Source organism: Anabrus simplex, chromosome 6 (assembly GCF_040414725.1).
Source record: "Anabrus simplex isolate iqAnaSimp1 chromosome 6, ASM4041472v1, whole genome shotgun sequence".
Taxonomy (NCBI): domain Eukaryota; kingdom Metazoa; phylum Arthropoda; class Insecta; order Orthoptera; family Tettigoniidae; genus Anabrus; species Anabrus simplex.
The window spans coordinates 118,137,013-118,157,827 of record NC_090270.1 but is presented as its reverse complement, the minus strand read 5'-3'; the positions used below and the strand labels follow the sequence as shown (position 1 = coordinate 118,157,827).

At 39.5% G+C, this 20,815-nt stretch overlaps 1 protein-coding gene across 2 annotated transcripts in view; it reads right to left on the bottom strand.

The window, feature by feature from the left end:
• The window catches only part of LOC136876166 (ornithine decarboxylase 1), a 75,897-nt gene that overhangs the window by 16,025 nt on the left and 39,057 nt on the right, over window positions 1-20,815 (bottom strand). For both annotated transcript variants that reach the window (XM_067149885.2, XM_067149886.2), the window contains exon 6: window positions 7,213-7,385. In XM_067149885.2, coding sequence (XP_067005986.1) covers window positions 7,213-7,385 — 173 coding nt within the window. The remainder of the gene's footprint in view (window positions 1-7,212; window positions 7,386-20,815) is intronic.

The window sequence follows — 20,815 nt, the reverse complement described above, 5'->3', positions numbered from 1 at the left end:
TCTATATTGCTCCTCCTCTAACTGTGGTTCAATAATGGTTCTCAATCTCCTTTCTATGATTTTTTTTTTTTTTTTTTTTAGAATTTTTAGCCCATGAGACAGCAGGGTTATTCCTCTATACTTGGTCGGTTTCCGTCTGCTGCCTTTCTTAAACATGGGAATTATAACGTCCTTGCTCCAATCTGCACATATTTTGTTGTCTGTCCATACGGCATTTAGTACACTGTGCAGCCATTGTACGCCCTGGATGTTTGCAGCCTTTATCATGTCCACATTCATTTCATCTGCACCTGAAGATTTTCCTTTAGGCATAGATTTTAAGGCTGTCTCAATTTCTGTCCAGGTGATGGGAGGTTCCTTATTGTAGGCTTGGATTTCCGGTTCTGTATTTTGTTCTTGAACGGGTCTATTCAGTAGGTGGTCAAAATGGTTCTTCAGGACTTCTCTTATGTCACTTTCTGTCCTAACCAGACTTCCATTTACATGGAAATACCATAAATGAATACCATAAAGGCTCTTGGTTTCCTTTCACCTCTGATAACACTATACAGTAGTTTCTTATTGCCTCTGCTGTCCTCCTCCAGTTTCTGAGTGAGTATCTTCCATGCCTTGGTCTTTTCGCCTGTAACTGTTCTCTTAACGTCCAGTTTCTTGTTTTGGCATATTTGTTAGAGGTTTCTGGACTTTGCCTCATCTTTATTAAGATCCGGTTTATTTTTCTCCCGATCCCTTTCTTTCCGCACAAGATTTCTTTCCCTGATTGCTGCTCTCACTCTTTCATTCCACCGAGGTGTTTCCTTCTTTGTTTTCATACTTGTCTTTCCACAAACTTCAGTTGCTTCCTTAACCAATATGTTTCTTATTAGTCTGGTTCATTCTGCCACTCCATTTTTTCTTTCATCTCTTGGCAACAGGGTTTTTATCCGGTTCTGACACTCACTTCTCTTATCTGTTTTCTGGAGTTCCCATACTTTGATTTCTGGCATTTTCCTGTTCTGTACATTTGGCAAATAGAAGTTTCTCAGGTCCACTAGTAACAGACTGTGGTCACTGTCAAGGCTCTCACTGGGTGTTACTCTGACAACTGTTACCATTCTGCTCCTTTCTTCATCTGAGATAACATTATCAATTACAGTCTTTAGTTGTCCATCCCAAATGTATTGTGTTATCTTAGGTTCTGTTTCTTCTTGAACCAACTGTTTTTCACCACCAACCCATTCTCAAGTCAAGAAGATGTTCACCTTCTATATTTCTTCCACCATATCCATGGGGTCCCATTATGTTTTCATATCCTGTTCCATCTGTCCCAATCTGTGCATTCAGATCTCATATAATGATTACTCTCTCTTTACCAACAACTTTTTCCAAATTATCACGAAACTGGTTCTTATCGTCTTCACAATATCCAGTTTGAGGTGCATACACCTGTACCAAAGTTAGTATTCCTTCCCCTAAATGCACAGTCACCTTTATTATTCTCTTACTAACATACTGAATGTCAGCAACTCCTCCTAGATCTTTACTCATGATGAAACAAACACCATTCCTCATCTCTGTCATTTCCATGCCAATACAGTGTATACTGTTTTCTTAATTTCTTCATTCTTTTCACTCTCCATTTGGTTTCACTCAGCTCCAGTATCATTAATTTCCTCCTTTCCATGAGGTCCACTAGTTCTTCATATTTTTCTGTTAGACTAAGTAAGTTGATGGTCCCAATCTGTGTTCATCTCTTCTGGGATTTTTGCATTTTTGCAAGACCCTATCTATCATCAAGCCATAAACCATCATTCCTGACATGAGTCTGCTCATGTTGGCATCTTAATTTAGTTGATAAATGCATTCTGAGCCTCTTATGTGTTTTGAAAGAAACTACAAATATGCTCTTTTATGGCTTGCTAGGCCTAATGTAATTGAGGATTTTCTTTCGGGGTTTACTCCCTTAGCCTTTGAGGATCCCTGATCCCATAAGGCAGTGGGTTCCATCTGTACTACCTCCAGAGAAAGGGCAGGGCTGCCTCTAAGAGGGTCGCTATGAAGTAATAACCCAGCACTCCCTTTTATTTCTATCTTGATTCATTCCTTAAAGTTTAAATTTCCTTCTTTTCTGTGATGGGAAAATTACAAAATGAAAATAAAACAAACTTTCAAAATGATTGCTCCCAAGCAAAGTTTGCATTTGTGTTTTCATTATTTTCAGGATAACTACCTCAAAATATCTAATCAAACAGAAGAATGCCAATTCCAACATCTTCGCCGTCATATGTTTATTCCAGCTCATTCTTCACGATGTAGCACACAATTATCTAAATCTCAACAAGTAACCACCATAAGTTGCGAATAAATGAACAAGCACATATCCTTGGCATTATACGTTTTGTGCAACACCTTGCGAGTGCTGAAATAATTGATTAGAAAATTAGGTATACTAAAAGGGGTACCCCATTCTGTTTCACTGCAGTTATTGGGAGCTCTCAACAGGTAAGGTCATATATTAATGTTCAATTAAAATGGTTGGTTTAAAATGAACTGCAGTTTGGGTTAAAATATTTAATGGTGAAGCATATTTTAACAGCATATTCTTTTAAAGATTTTTATTTTACTGAACCATTAATATCTGAATTGTAATGGTACCAATTTTATTTCTCAAAATACTAACTATGAATTTGAGAAAATAATCTACAACCCCCACTCTATTTCACGATAGTTATTGAGAGCTCAACAGGTAAGGTCATATATGAGGTTCATTAGGAACCATGATTTAAATTTACTTGAAATTCATACTCTAAGAAGCCTCCGTGGTTCAGACGGCAGTGCGCCGGCCTCTCACCCCAGGATACCGTGGTTCAAATCCCGGTCACTGCATGTGAGATTTGTGCTGGACAAAGCGGAGGCGGGACAGGTTTTTCTCCGGGTACTCCGGTTTTCCCAGCCATCTTTCATTCTAGCAACTCACGCAAATATCATTTCATTTGTCAGTCATTAATCATTGCCCCAAAGAAGTGCAACAGGCTTCGGCAGCTGGCACAATTCCTATCCTCGCCGCAAGCTCAGGACTTCATTCATCCCATCCCTGACCCAATCACTGACTGGAAAACAGGTTGTAGGTTTTCATTTTTCATACTCTAAGAGGCACTTATTTACTCTGTGTGCATGCAAGTCAGTTTATGCTTCACAAACACGAGAAAAACTGGCTTTCTGACAAGCGTGTGATTTATCACAGCTCTTGTAGTCACAAAGTCTCTCTTGAGGGGAAAACTATTGTAACTTTTTTTAATAAAGCTGAGAACAATCCACCTCTCATTATGGTTTGGACAGGGATGACAGCAAAACACCTGTCTGGTCCTTATTTCAAAGGCACTGTTAATCAGAGAATGATACACCAGCACATTTTCCTTGGAACATTAGAAGACATCTGGATAAATTTTCCCAGAATGCTGGATTGGACATGGGGCAGAATAATCTCTGGCACAATTGCTTCGAACAGCAAGAAACCCCGATGTCACAACATCCGACACTACAGTAATACCATTACACCGGCAATGAGCAACTGAAAGCAGCAGTTCGTGCAGCATTTGAAACTGATTCCCCTAATATGCAGTTAAGGATGAACAATCAGACATAGAGCTATGATACAAACATGCAGGAACCCACCAAGGCATATTGGACCCATAGGATGTAGGCTGAACACACAAACAAAAAATTTGAATTTCAGTGTAAAGGAACTTCCTGGCCACTCTGTACAGCTTGTACATCTGTCTGACTTTTCCCACTTCCAGTCTTTATTAATTTTTCCTCTCGTCCCACATTTTCCACATCAAGACTAAGTAAGTATATGTCAAGATGGGCCCTCAGCGTGTGTTGATGCATGCACCCCCTCCCATGACAAAGCCGGCATCCAGAGACAAGCTTGTCAGGGTCTGAAAAAGTTTACGAGAGGAATAATCTCTACTTGTGCTTTGCTAAATGAGACAGTAGTGAATTCCCATCACAACAGAGGAGTATTGCAAGTCTCTTCTGTGTATCATCCTTCACAAGGCACCTACGAGCATTTAAATTTCCAACGGAGGTAGAGCCCATAGTCTTTCATCACTATCATCACCACCACCACCACCACCACCACCACCAGTGAATCCTTCCAGTAGTCTGAGTAGGATTTATGTTAATGATATACCTCCATCTATTCCTGACTTTGTAGACTACTTCTCTCATTACGTCTTCCATGTCTCTCCCCCATTTTTAAATTTATCAGATCTTTAATTTGGTCCAAACACCTTCTTCTGGGATACCCGACTTTTCTTTTACCAGGTACGCTCTTCTCGAAGTACTTCTTGGGAATCTGAGTCTCTTGCATTTGCTTTACGTGACCATACCATTTCAGCTATGCAGCTCTGTCTTTCCTACATTGTCAGGTTCACCTGCATATCCCATTTGATGTAATCATTTCCAATTCTTTCCTTTCTAGTCTTCTCCATAGCTGATCTTGGGAACTTCATTTCACATGCCTGTAAGATACTAATGTCTCGTGTATTTAATACACAACACTCCAAGCTGTATGTCATGACTGGCAGAAGACATTATTTGAATACTGTCTCTTACACTCTTAAAGGAAATGCCATGCCCCAGCCAAGATTATGCACCTGGTAGAGGTATTTAGATCCTTTGGACACTGTTTAGTACTTTTAGTTTAGCATTCACATTATTTCCAAGATACCTGAAGTTTTTCAGAAATTCAATTCTCACTCATTAAGTGTGAGGTTAGAATGAGTAGATCTTCTACTCATTTTCATTGCCACTGTCTTGTTTGATCACAGTTAATTTATGTATATTCTCCAACAATCCAACCTCCCCTGTACCTCCTGCTCTGTCTCTCATCAGATGGCTATATCAGCAAAATCAATGAACTCAAATCTATGTTTTAATTTCCTTTATAATTATATGCATGAGTAAGATGGAGAGTCCGGGTACTCCGGTTTTCCCTGTCATCTTTCATTCCAGCAACACTCTCCATTCTCATTTCATAGCATCTATCACTCATTAATAAATCACTTTGGGAGTGGCGACCCCATCGTACTAATAGCCTATATATGATTCATTCATTACATCCCTGACCCGGTCAAAGACTGGAAAACAGGTTGTAGGTTTCCATTTTCATTTTTCATTTATGATGGAGAGTAGTGAGGGCAGTGAACTGCCCTGTTGTACTCCTCTCTTTATTCAAAACCATTCTGATCTGCTATATCCCAATTGCACACAGCTCTCACAACCTTCATACAACATTTGAATCTTCCAAATTACTTAAGAGTTATTTCTGGGCTCTAACATTGTCTGGTTCTCTTCAGTCCCCGTGTTTTTTTTAAATGACTCCACACAGTTCTAGACCTTTTCTTTCCTCACAATTCTCTAACAGTGTGTATCTCTGTATTCTTGTTCAAGGTTTAATGTTTTTTAACATCCTATGTGGAATAATCAATTCAATTTGTTTTGGTTTTTTCAACATCCTTGTTTTTCTTTGCTACATTATGATCTTAAAAAGTATTTTTTACTGTTCCACGTTCCACCAACTAGTTTCCTTCTTTTTTACTCTTCCTCCAACTTTACCACAGACTTCTAGTACAGTTTAAAAAAGATTGTTTAAAACACGTTCCCTTTCTCATTTGCACTTGTGTCTCATTTCTTAATACCTTTTGTATTAGGCTTTCTCATTTTAATTTACCCACCTTTACTTTGGGATTTTCATTGTACGTGATGTATGTGCAACCTTATACAGTCAAACCTCACTTCTGCGGACACGGTCGGTTCCGAGGAAAAATGTCCAATACGAGAGGTGTCCGCTAAAACAAGTTCGTAAAAATCACTGAACATTTTAACGGCAAAGAACATCCACCTTAAATATAAGCATACATATCTTTATTTTTATTATTCTAAGTCATTTCTGTGTTAGTACTTCATAGAGTTATTATAAGTGATTTTACATCATTTACAAACATTACAGCTTCGTGAAGTAATCGTAAAGCTTCGTCTGTGTAAATTTAGCACTTTTCAGAACTGCAAAATTCTCAAAAACGGAATAGTCTGTTAAATGGTTCACTCACACACAGGTTCTTCACTCAAGCACACCTGAACCACTCATGTAGCGCAACGTTCATTTCTGAAAAAACTGACTCCCGCTTTCTTTTCACTCCTCGATTCCTATTTTCCTCCCCCTCCTTTAAAATTTCAGCTCTATTCTTCACAATAGTGTTTGAGATTTCCTGCAGTTGAAATTTTTGGCAAGCTTTCTCACTGAAAGTCCCTTGTCACTTTCTATAATCGCATTTCTTCCTGCCTCGAGATCTAAACACGATCTTCCCTTGTTACTCATGTTTAACAGACAACTGAAATGCTACAGTATTTCTGTCTCACTAATTAGCGCCTGTACTGTCTTTTCCTTCTCAAGTTGACTACCTGAGCTCGACCTTATCAGCGACAATCCGAGTTATGAATAGAATGATGCAAGAAGGGAAGAAAATCCCCAGGTAACTTGTGAGTCAACAGTCTCTGGCAGCATTTCTAGGGAATTAGAATTCTCGGAACAGGCCTATACACCACTAGGCAGAACTGCATTCCGATGTACCTTCTCTCCCCTTGCACTCGAAATAGTACAAACATTCAAAAGGACTTTCCTTATGTCTGAAGAATGGCTTTAAAAGAAAGGATGACATGTGGTCCGGCGTTATACATTGTCCTGCAACGTGTGAAGTGTCCGCTTAAGTCAAGTGGGCGGGACAAATGGCGATGTCCGCTGTCCAGAGTTCGAGGTGTCCGCTTAAACGAGGCTAATTTAACACTTGTCTTAATCTGTTCCAAGGAAAATTGTCCGTATAGGGAGGTGTACGCTGAATAAGCGTGTCCGTTAGGGCAGGTTCCACTGTAATTCATGTCTGCCACTATGAGCGGTGGTCACCGTCTGAACACACTGTTGGGATAACCTCTCTGTGTTTCACTCCTAGATTTACCCTGGCTTTGAAGATTCAGTTATTTACAAAGGAGACATCCTTACTGGACTCCATACCTTCGTGCAGCACCAAATCCACTCCATTCCTAGCTGTAACCATTTCAATATATCTTGTAACCTCTTTTCATATGATTGTAGCAGGTCAAATTGATCCAATGGAATATTAAGGATAAAATAGTATACATATAAAATATCAAGGACACAAGAATACTCACTTGGCAGTGGGGAATAGACTCTTGATCTTGTGCAACTCTGTTTCATTGTCGAAGGTCATAAGATGAACTCCAACAGCAGCCGAATGACGGATGTGGGAAGCAGGTTTAGTTGGATTTGCAAATATAATGCGGCTTGGATCCACCCCAAGTTCAAGTACCTTATTGATCTCCGTCTATAAATAATGAATTATACACTTGATGAGATCTTTACAATGAAGTGGAGGTGGTTACAGGCAAAAAGTAACAAATTTCTATTGCAAAAGTTTTACTAAAAACTCAAAGCAATATGTAGGGACATTACTTAAGTTTCTTACTTGAAAGGCCACTCCTGGCCTTCTCAAGCGCGTAACATGGTTGTTTTGACAAAATAGCTACCAGTTACAAATATTTCCTTCCAACTTGCAACATGGACAGTGAAAATGCAGACAACTGCCACCTTGTAGACACCAATTTATGTTGTTGCTAAAGATAAGTACCTAGCATTACCAGCTGAAATACTGGATCAAGTAATAACTGTAATAGAATTCTTTTTGTCATTACTACAAAGAAATTAATATATATATATATATATATATTTCTTTACAGTTCAATTTTCAATTCAAACACTTAAAAATTCCCAAAAGAAAGAAGATGAGAGTAATATAATTTTATCTCAAAAGGTCACATTTTCCAAAAAATATTCAGACAAAAATGTGGTCCCTTTATTTATGTGAAGGAACATACAAGTTTATTTTAAAGCCTGCCATGATCGTTAAGGCAACTGGTCTCTATGGTCTGACATCGTGGTAAGGCAGTTTGAGCCCTGTTGGTAAAAAAAAAAGTCACCATCAGAATGTTGGCTGGCAGGGTAGGAAAAGTGGCAGTACACAGTTATTTCTATCACTAGATTGTATGCCAAAAGCCTGGATTCAATTTCAAACCTCTCCGCAGTGTTCATATGGAGCAAGGGCACATGACGTTTATGGTGATTTCGTCCACTACGTGGGGACATCAAGCCTTGAGCAGACCCCTTGGTACTATTCGAGAGGAGTAGGGTATGTCCTGGCAGTCGGTTTCTTTTTTCTTTTAAATCTGCTTTATGTCGCACCAACACAGATAAGTCTTATGGCGACAGTGGGGTAGAAACGAATTAGAAGGAAGCGACAGTGGCCTTGAGGTACAGCCCCACCTTCAGGGCTGGTGACATTGGGATTTGACCCCACTATATCTCAGATGCAAGCTGATAGCTATGTGACTCAAACTGTGTGGCAACATGCTCTGTGCTCCACGTTTCACCTTCTCCTTTCCTACTATTATATATCGCGTCACTGATTTCATCTTGTTAACCCATTTGCATCCACCCGCCCTTTGCTCTGACATTGCTAGGAATCCACCAACTTTTTAGTATGCAACTTGGGTGTTGCAAGTTTCGGTTAAAACAGTATAGTGAGAAATTCCACACTATTGCTCATGACACACAAAACAGAACAATACAGAAATATAACACATAAAAAAATCCCTTTGAAATCTTAAATTTTTCATTAACTTATCTCACCTCTGAAGTTCTTTAGTGTGTGTTATGGCCTTAATTATATGACATGAGCCTAACATTTGCCTGATTTGGAAATAAGGAATGGGAAACAAATCACGAGTAAGTGAATGATGAGATTCGAACCTATATCCCAGATACAAACTTACAGCCGTATGTCTCACTCTGTGTATTATTATTATTATTATTATTATTATTAAGATTCAGTCTGGGGATCAGTGGTGAAGTGTTCACATCCAGGTACCAAGATCGTGGGTTCAAATCCGGCAGTCGCAATGGGATCTTGAGGGGCGGGAGAAAGTTCATTCGGCATTCCATGTTGTACGATATTACTACGCGAAAGATCTCTGGTGATATATTTCGTGTTCATTCATACACAGGATCACTAATAACTTCTTCCTCACTAAAACTGCTGAAATCAGAGCCTAAAACATCAAATATGCTTTGAATTTCGCTATTACTGAGCATTTCGCGTGAGCAAGCAACTTCCTTCTCAGCCATCTTGTCAACAACAAAATACAGATTTCTCGATCGATATTTTAATCAATTCTCTTTGCCAAAGAAGCATACCAAAGCACTCTGGTGATACTTTGAGACACCATGAACGGATTTCAATTTAAAATGTTTCCGGAAAAAGCCAACAGATGCCACAAATGTCTCCAATATGCGACCTTTCATCCCGGAGGACCAGTCCGCTTGTGGAGTCCTGGCCCAGCCGCTCGAGCGCGTACCAGTCCGCTTACGGGTGCATACGGGTTAACTCCTCTGATCGAGCCTCCATGACTCAGACAGCAGCGCGTCGGCCTCTCACCGCTGGGTTCCATGGTTCAAATCCCGGTCACTCCATGTGAGATTTGCGGTGGACAAAACGGAGGCGGGACAGGTTTTTCTCCGGGTACTCCGGTTTTCCCGGTCATTTTTCATTCCAGCAACACTCTCCACTATCATTTCATTTGTCAGTCATTAATCATTGCCCCAGAGGAGTGCAACAATCTTCGGCAGCCAGCACAATCCCCATCCTCTCCGCAAGATGGGGGGCTTCATACATTCCATCCCTGACCCGGTCATTGACTGGAAAACAGGTTGTAGGATTTTTAACTCCCCTGGTGAGGCTGATGTCAGGAAGGGCATCCAGTCAAAAAAAACTCGCTATGAAGATTCATCTCTCTTTAAACCTGGCCCTATAAAGAAACAGGACACGGATTGGACATACAGGATGCAATTAAACTCTTTGAATGTAAATTATACTTAAATTACTATAGTATTGTCCAGCTCCATGGCTAAATGGTTAGCATGCTGGCCTTTGGTCACAGGGGTTCCGGGTTCGATTCCCAGCAGGGTTGGGAATTTTAACCATCATTGGTTAATTTTATTGGCACAGGGGCTGGGTGTATGTGTCGTCTTCATCATCATTTCATCCTCATCACGACGAGCAGGTCGCCTACGGCCATCAAATCAAAACACCTGCATCTGGCGAGCTGAACATGTCCTCGGACACTACCGGCACTAATAGCCATACGCCATTTATTTATTTTTTCGGGGTTCAATGAAAATCACTTTCCTCAGATTATATCTGGCAGCAGACAGAATGGATAGATAAGCCTAGATTACTAAGCTCTTACCCCTAAGCATTCGTCTACGAGACAACGTTAAAAAAAAAAACCTTCCATAACTCTTAGGATTACTTTATTTAAAACTTAATAACTAACCCACCACGTAATACATTCTATGCACATTTCTATACCATTTTTCACAAACTCATGTCATTTCAACACCCAGCACATGTTGACTGATTGTCAAGGCTGGATAGCGAACAGTACAATAAAACAGTTTCATTCTTTGTAGCTTTGAGGGACAAAATGCACAAATTTTCTTTTTGCCAAGTTGTGCTTGGTCTGGCCTGTGTACTATATTGTTTTCATTGAGAATCATACCATGTAATGACCGCTGCAAAGTTGGTTGCGTAAGGCGGAGCTGAGGTCTAATTAAATGTTGCGCAAATGCCCTACTCGAAATAGGTTTTTCCTCCCTTTCGGAGGATGTGGCAGAACAAAATATATCCATTCACTAAGAACATATTGATCATAGTGAAGAATACACACAGAGGCCAGCGCTAGGTCTTTCTACTGCAGTTCAAGGTGCTACTACTTTGTACTAAAGTCTGTTGCACCTTTTGTTTCGTTATAAAATTCAATTGCTGCGGTTTGCTGCTGTTATTCCTTATTTCTATGTCCTCGTGAGTAGAGGATAGCAGAATAACGACTTTCCCCTTCCTTCGTTTGTACGATACAAGAGTTTTTGGTCCATCAAAACAAAACATTGACGTGCCGATTTTTTGCTTCTTCACTTCAAGGAGCTCTTGGATCCAACGTCGTTCAACATAACGATCTTAATTCCATATTTTGTGGGTTTGTTGGGGACGTACAACCTGAAAGGACACCGTCCACGAAATCCAACGAGTTGTTCGTCAATGGGTGTGTAAATTCCTGGCTTGTATGAGTCTCGACAGTTCTTGGTAAACTCATCCCACACTTCTTGAATGGCTGCAAACTTGTCACTCGTTCATAGATTTATCATCGAATCTAAAACACTTCAACAGAAAATAAAACGCTCACTTGACATTGTCGCCTTATTTCTGTAACCACAGAAAGTTGGATCTAACAGCTCTCTTGTAGGAAGATGATTGGTTTTCATGGCTGTTGATAACAAGTACAAAGTATACCAAAAAGAGCATCGAGTTCTTCTCTGCTTGTTTGAGAAATTGTTGCACTAGCTGTAGCGTAGTTACAACTCTGAACTTGAATTTCCTCATTCGTGTGTTGTACCAGTTTATCTACGATGAAACTGTTAAAAAATAAAGAAAATGATTCCACAGGTGTTTAAACATTTCTGGCTTCTCTTAAAGGGGCCTGCTTTATATAAATTATGTTCCTGGCAGGTGTCTGGATATTACGGTTTCTCGACGGAAGTGCTGACCATTTGTGTTTATTTCTCCCTAGTAGATTGGTCTTATTAGGGACTATAACATTCGGATGCCTAGCACTGGAAACAATCGGGTTTGAATTGCTATTAGTCGAATCAGGGTCCTCATCAGAGTATGTTGGTTCAGGATCACATCTTCTCTTTCTTCCTGGCTCATCAGAATCATAGGAATCGTCTAACTGTGGGTTATATTCTGGATCAGATTCTCTGTCAGTTAATTTGATGTCGTCTTCAAAGCCATCCTCCGGTTCATTGCACGTTTCTCCAGTTATGGCTGTGTTGTCAGTGTCATCTACTTCTGTCAAAAGTTGTAGTATTGTGTGTGGGTCATCTCTGATACACACTGCCATCTGAAATATATTTCAATTTTCTGGAGCAGATTCCTGATTTCAACACGCAATTACAGCTAATGAGAATGTAACAATAAAATTTTATATTCCGATGTAAATAAATAAATAATAATGGCTCAACTACGTATAAAATATAAAAGTAACATTGTCACTAAGCATTTGTACCTCAGACGACAGGATCCCCGCATAGACGGAATGAAGCAACGTACGGCGACAACTGTTCTCTACAAGGTCAGGACTCGCACAAAGGAAGCTAGAGAGAGAGTGAAGCAAATACCTTTGCGAGAGGGGGAGCTACTAATATCCGTGTGCATCGTCCGGCAGATGGAAGCTTAGTAATCCAGGGTTAAGCTGGAATTTTGCAGAATTAATTATGATCACTTATGACTGAATGTACAACAGTAAAGACTATTTTTCTGGATCTCCATCCAATACTCCTAATTCTTCTAAAGAATCAAACTCTACCTGCTACAATAACAGCACTGATGACCAAAACCATACTGATAAAATACAGCAACAGCTAAATAAATTCAGGTAGCTCAATCATAAGAGTAAAAATGTTTTGTCGCAGTGCAACTTTGGCTCATCAGTTGGAAACTGTATCTTCCACTGGCCGACTAGTACACCATTGTGATGCCACTGCAAACTAGCCTGTGATAAGCACAAGGCAATGCTCATGTACTAGGGGAAGTATGTCTCTCTTATTTGCTACATATTGTCATAGCAAGTGCTGCTTAATTACAATATATTCCAAAACTAATTCTTCCACTGATATATTAAAAACTAGGCTTGAAATATTAACTACATAAAAGGTTCACAAATCGAAAACTAATCTACCCACGGAGGTCATTCATTTGTGTACTTGCTGTTCGAAGTAATTTACTACCTTTAAATATCATTTGGTGAAAATAAACCGTATTTCCCATACATTCTGAATTTATAAGGGAACTGTGAGAAGTGAGTGACCAGTAGAGCATATTATGAAGGTGGCAATAATCAACTTCATGTCATCGACTGGAAATTAAGTATGGATATTAAAAGACAGGGAAGTAAAAGGAAAATTACAATATAAATTGAAAGAATACATACCCAGAACTGAGGTGGAGAGAGTGGAAATGGAATGTTCACGAAGGCATTTGTAAGCTGTGCAGAGAGTGCTTGTGGCAGAACATTTCTGACTCATAATAAACAAAATATCGTGTTTGTAAACTTTTCGTGCATGTTGATAAAAAAAATCCCTAACTTTTGTGAATGAAACATTTCAGGTTTTCATTAACTTTTGGTTTGCACATGCACAAGGATGCAATTAGAGCACACAAATTTGTACTGCAGAATATGATGCTTTTTTATTTCTTCTAAAAGTGGACTATCAAACTTAAAGCAAAAGTTCTAATATTTAATTTAATTTTTTAATTCTGTATGACATTCTTTTAGCCATGTTCTAATGGAGTTTAATTTCCAGCTTCACTCCTCACTGAATAATGTAACCTTCCATAATAATTTGTATGTGTGTATGTGTATGTTTAGTCCTCAGCCCGAAGGCTGATTGGATCCTCAACAGCTCTGCCATCAGTTGTCATAGATGGCCTGGGCATCACTGAAGAGGCGTACTAGGGAAATGAGGAGTGAGGTAGTTTCCCGTTGCTTTCCTCACCGAGCCAGAAGTTGCTATTACATATCAGTCTTGTCAAAGCCAAGGATAATATCATCAAAATAATACTATCCTAATTAGGTTAAATGAAGATTTTCATTATTTTGTACCTTTACCAATTCCTTGAAATTGTTGGATAAAGCTTCAAACACCTCAGGCAAAATAACAAATTGCATGTTTTGATACTCTAAATCAGGGCCTCTCAAACGCCCAAACTCTCACGCGTGCAGAGCGAGGTGCATAGGCTCTGTGCACTGTGCATCGGTACGCTTCGCCTCAACTCGGCTTGACTCGGATGGTGTAGTGTGCTGAGAGCGACGAAGCGTTTGGTGGTAGACGACGTGTTTATCAGTGAAATAAATAAGCGCACGACAACAACATAATAATGGAGCAACCTGTTTCGAAGAAAGCAAAGACTTCTGAAAGTCCATTTCAATCGAACTGGGAACCTTCGTATTTTTTTTTTTGTTTGTTTGTTGTGACGATAACGTCAAATGCTTAATCTGTGGGACGATAATTACGTGCGTAAGAAAATCGTCTATTGAAAGACACTACAACAGACTACATTCGGAAAATTATTGTGAAATCATAGGAGACGTCAGAGAGAAAGAATTAAGGAAGTTGAAACAGCTTGAAGAAGAGCATTCTATATCCACAAATGAGGTTTGTTCCAGTACTGTAGCATTTTCATTTTGGTTACGGGTTCTGCATTTTTTAAAAATTATGTTTACATTCCTCTCAAACATGCATGTGTATTTCTAATTCACTTTTTAAATTTTTTTAATAACACTGGTAACCTTGTCCCATACAACTGTGCGTCTCCGCTCACCACACGTAAACATTTCGCAGTGGGGGAGAAACAGCAGTGAAGGCGAGGAACGCGGAGACAGGCCGAACGGGGAGACAGGTGTAGGGAGAGAGGAGTGGGGGTCCGCACTCTGGTCAACCAAGCGAAGTCGTCTTTTGCACCGTGCACAGTGCATGCACCACGCGCATGCACCCTGAGAGGCCCTGCTCTAAATGAATATATAAGTGAAACGTACAGGTCACCAGATGCTAGGAATTTTGAAGTTATACCTAGCCTGTCACAATGAAACCAGCTTTCTGATAATCTGTATCATATCTTGCAATTTCAGGCCATTTTACTGTCAACAAGAACTGAAAGTCATTTGGGGGCATTCTCAAGAAAATTTTGAAAGCCTGCTACATCATAAAGTAAAAGTTCTGACATACCGCAAGTGTTCACTCCAAACTTAATTCTAAACGCCTCTTCAATGATTTTCTTTGCCACACTTTGCATCTATTTTCTTCTTCCTGACCCTACTTATCGTAATCTCACAAACAGCTTTTTTAGTGTGGAGATAATGACAAACAAAAGTTTAACAAATTTTATTAACTATGTTCAGAAATGTTTACATTAACATTGTTTTGTTAACATTGTTTACTAACTTTGATGATAATGATGCTTGTTGTTTAAAGAGGCGTAACTAACATCTGGGTCATCGGCCCTTTCTTAACTTTGGGAGGAGTAGAAGAAGAGTGGCTGTTGTTCAATAACACCCTAGTTTCAGAAGCTGAATCACGAGTGGAAAGACAAGTGCAATATGCAGGAGAAAGAAACACCATGGCGGAATGAGAGGGTGAAAACTGCTGTGAAAGGAAGAAATGCAACAAAGAAGAGGCTAGATAACAAAAAACAGGAATCAGTGAACTGAGATGAACTTCAGTACCTGGCACAGGAGTACCAGAACAAGAAGCTATTTGTGAAGTGACTGATTAAAGAAGAAAGGGAAAAGTGCTGGGATGAATTCACTACCAGACTAACAGCAGACTGTGAAAGTAATAGGAAATTTCTTTATACAGTAGCCAAGAACAGAAGAAGTCATCATGTCAATATCCTTGAAATGGATGATGGGAACCTGGTGAAGACAGATCAGAGCATCAGAGAATAATAATGAACTAATAATACTGTTATTGGCTTTACATTACACTAACTACTTTTACGGTTTTCGGAGACTCCACGGTGCCAGAATTTAGTACCGCAGGAGTTCTTTTCAATGGTTTGGACATGTTATGAGGACGGAGAGAACAGGAACAGCAAGGAATTACTTTGACAGAAAAGTGAAAGGGGAGAGACCAGTAGGGAGGCCACGGAATCGATGGATAGACACAGTGAAATAGGTCAGCAAGAGGAATGCCTAGTGGAAGGACACAGAGGAACAGAAACAATACTTTGACAGGAAGAACTCAAACTTCTGGAGAAGAGAACTAAAAGAAGAATTAGAAATATAGTTGAACTGTTATTGGAGGAGGAGCAATCGGGTTCAGGAAGAACCGAAGCACTACAGACCTGATATTTGCCATCTGAATGCTAACAGAGAAGCACGGGGAATATGGTAAGAAGTTGGCGGTGATTTTTATGGACATCGAGAAGGCCCACGACATTTCATTTGCCGGGCTGAGTGGCTCAGATGGTTGAGGCGCTAGCCTTTCGAGTGGTGGTGGTGGTGATTATTTTTGTTTTAAGAGGAAGTACAACTAGGTAATCATCCACTCTGAACAAATTAAGTGGAACAGAAATCTCAAATAAAACAAAATTATTTATTCAATGAAGGTATTTAGAAAACAAGAAAGGACAGAGTAAGAAATGAGGAGATCAGAAAAGAAAACGAAGTGGAAAAACTTTATGATGGAATGGACATGAACTTAAGATGGTTTGGACATATTAAAATGATTGAAGAGGGAAGAATGCCTCTAACCAGATGATTGAGACACAGACAGAATGAGGGAGGGCAAGAGGGAGACCCAGACTAAGGTGGTTGAAAACTATCAATAGTACAATTGGAAAAAACCTGGATTGAAACACAGTTGAGAGCAAACATCAGTGCTTGGACAGAGGAAGATGGAAAGGTGCCGTAACATCCCAAACTGCTAAAAGCTGAATGAGGGAAATGGATGATGATTGAATGTATGCATGTAATACCTGCCTCCACCTAGTTATTCTACATAGAGAAACAAGACTCCCAAACAGTGGCGGTGTGCTAAGGATGGGCTCTGGTGAAGCCGTCCTGATGTCCAGATACTCGCAGCTGTATAGGATGATTATTATCTCTCTTTTCATACTGGACATTTGTCCATTTCGAACAGCCTGCAGGGTTCTTATACACAACACATAAATTAACTCCGAGGTTTGTTGTCTGAGGAGAGCAAGGGGTTGGGTGTAAGTGGTTTGTGGGCTGCATAGGGTTGTGCAAGTGAAAGGGGATTTGCACAATCTATGGACATGATTCAAAAAATACAACAATTTAGTTGTTGGTAATATAGCTCATTATTATTATTATTATTATTATTATTATTTATTCCTAGATTAAAAGTTGAGGTAAAAAAATATATATTGAAGAAGGCCAAATGTACTAAATATATGTAATATCCTCACCTACCAACCATGTGGCCTTGCCGCTGTGGGGAGACTTGCGCATACCAGTGAAGCAGACAGCCAAGCCGCAGGTGCAACAATATCAGATGGTTATCCATCGAGCGACCAGGCTAACAAACTGTTCATCACGAGGGTGGGGGGTGTTTGCAGCTGTTCGTACGTAGGAAAGGTGGCAGTCTAGATGAGTGGCTGATGATAATTGTAATAATACTTAACATGGTTTTGCTGTGGTGATACTGCTACCCAGCTGAAAGCAACGGGAAACTACAGTTGTAATTAACTCCCGAGGACATGCAGCTCTCTCTGTATGAATTGATGTGCTGCTGACTGCTTCCTCCCGGGGTAAAATATTCTGGAGGTAAAGTAGTCCCCCATCTGGATCTCTGGGTAGGGACTACACAAGAGGGAAAATCATCAGGAAGATGGATACAGACATTCTGTGGGTCGCAGCATGGAATGATAGAAGTTTGAATCATCGTGGTACCTAGGTTAGAGAATCTGAAAAGGGAGATGGACAGACTAAAGTTAGATGTAGTTGGTTTAAGTGAAATACATTGGCAAGAAGCAGGATTTTTGGTCAGGTAACTGCAGAATTATCAACATAAAATCAAATGGGAGAAATGCTGGAGTTGGTTTAATAATGATTAAGAAAATAAAACAGCAGGTAGACTACTACGACCAGCATGGTGAGAGGATTATTGTTGTCAAGATCACCAAAGCAATGACCAGCACAATAGTGCAGGTCTATATACCTACTAGTGCAGCAAGTAATGATGAAATCAGAAGAACATATGAAGGGATAGAAGATTTAATACAACATGTAAAAGGTGACTAGAATCTAATTGTGATGGGAGACTGGAATTCAGAGGTAGGCCGAGGAAGAGGAGGTAATACAGTAGGAAAATTCGGAGTGGAACGAAGGATTGAAACAGGAAATAGACTGGTTGAATCTGCACCGATCATAATTTAGTCCTTGCTAATACTTGGTTCAAACACCACAAACAATGGCTGTATGTCCATGGAGACACCGGAATGTACCAAATAAGACTTCATTACGATTATGCACAGACTTTGAAACCAGGTGTTGGATTGCAAGACTTTCCCAGGAGCAGACGTAGACTCTGACCACAACTCGTTGGTAATGAAAATGCCATCTGAAGTCGAAAAAATTGAAGAAAGGAATGCAAGATGATGGGATCTAGATAAGTTAAATGAAAAGTGTGGGGGATAGTATAAAGAACACGTTGCACAAGGACTAAATGAAAAGGCTGAAGGAAACACAATAGAGGAAGAATGGACAGTTGTGGAGAATGAGGTCAGTAGGACTGCTGAATAAAGGTTAGGAAGATAAGAAAGATCAGTTAAGAATCAATGGATAATTCCAGGAGAGACTAGACCTGATTGATGTACAATGAAACTACAAGAATGTAAAAAATGAGGAGAGCAGAAAAACATACAGGCAATTAAAGAATGTAGTGAATAGAAAGTGCAGGACAGCTAAGGAAGAATGGCTGAAAGAGAAGAAGTTCACTGATGTTGAAGGATGTATGGTCCTAGGAAAGATAGATGCTATATACAGGAAAAGGAAAACTACACGTATAAATATCAAGAGCTCAGATGGAAAACCACTTCTAGGAAAAGACAGAAAGATGGCAGGAACATATATAATAGATGTATCAAGGTAAAGATGTAGATGATATGGCTCTGGAACAAGAGGCTGTTGATGCTGATGAAATGGGAGACCCAATTTTGAGGTCAGAATTAGAGAGTTTTGAGAGACCTAAATATGAATAAGGCACCTGGAATTCATGACACCCTCAAAATTACCGACTGACTTAGGAGAAACCAGCTTGGCGAGGTTATTCAATTTAGTGTCTATGATACAGGAGAAGTACCACCCAATTTTTTAATGAATGTTGTTATACCTATTCTCAAGAAAGCCAGTGCTGCCAAGTGTGAAACCTACCCCACCATTGGTTTAGTATATCACGGCTGCAAAATTATAACCTATATTATTTACAGAGGAATGGAAAGACAAATTGAAACTGAGTTGAGAGATCAATTTGGCTTCAAAAGAAATGTAGGAACACAAAGCAATTCTGACTTTACGTCTGATCTTAGAGAATCGAATTAAGGACAAGCCCACGTACACGGTGTTCGTAGATCTAGAAAAGGCACTCAATGTTGATTAGACCGAACTATTTGAAATTCTGAAGGCGATCATGATCAGATACCGAGAAAGAAGAATTATTTGCAATCTGTATAAAAATCAGTCTGCGGTCATAAGAATTGAGAGCTTTGAAAAAGAAGTTGCAATCCAGAAATGAGTGAGGCAAGTGTGCAGTTTGCCCCCACCCCTCCTTTTCAATGTTTATATAGAACAAGCAGTACAGGAAATCAAAAAGGAATTTGGAAAGGGAATCACAATCCAAGAGGGGAAATCAGAACACTGATATTTGCAAATGATACTGTTATTTTATCTGAGTCTGCAGAAGATCTGGATAAATTGCTGAATGGTATGGACAGTCTTGGGGAAGGCATACAAGATGAAAATAAGTCAGACCAAAATAAATGTAATGGAGAGCATTCGAACGAAGTTAGGTGATGTGGGAAATATTAGATAACGCAATGAGTCTTAAAGGAACTAGAGAATATTGTTACTTAGATAGTAAAATAACTAACGATGGCAGAAGTAAGGAGTACATAAACTGCAGATTAACACAAGCAAGGTAGGCCTTTCTTAAGAAAAGAAATTTGCTTATTTCACATATTCATAAAAGAATTAGATGTTTTTGATGATTTTTTCTGGAGCGTGGCATTGTATGGAAGTAAAACATGGAATATAACTACCTCAGAAAGAAAGAGAACAGAAGCTTTTGAAATGTGGTGTTACAGAAGAATGCTGAAAGTGGGAGCAATTTACAATTACAAAGAAATGAAAAGGTTAGTATAGGATAGGGTGGCATGGTGCGCTGCAAACCAGTTATGGACTGACAACTCAAACAACGAAAGAATTCAATATTCAACTTTAATTTACGATTGCTACCCTGTAGGACAAGCATGCAGAATATGTTTAGTAATGGCAGGGAATGACTTGTGTAAGTAAATTTGAACTGATGAATGATAAGTGTTCCTACATCGACTTCGTAGTGTTTAAGAAAAAAGTACCTTAGTAAGAAAGTTAAAAGCACAGTGCGAGCAGAAAACGCATAATCAGATATACTGAATTTCTGATGCTTGAGAAATTAGACACAAGCTGTCGATTAGATTCTGTATACAGATTCAAAACAAACATTTGAACAAGAAAGTGGTAAAAAATTGTTACATTCTTAGTAAAACAAATTGACGCATTTAAGTTTTATGGTAAACAGCAGGGGGCATGACAAGACAGTGACATCAGAAAATCCAGGAATTTTTACATGTGCTTAGTTGAGCTATATAGGGTCAGCCTTGCTATAATGGTGTGAAAACATGGACTCTCAAGAACATATCAGTGAAACGCTTGGAAGCCTTTGAAATGTGGATCCAACAGAGGATGCTCAGGATTTCGTAGGTTGCACGACTAACGAACCAAGAAGTACTCAGAAGGGCAAGAGCAAGTCGGGAACTCGTTCAAACAATAGAACACCGGAAGATCTCTTACCTTGGCCACATAC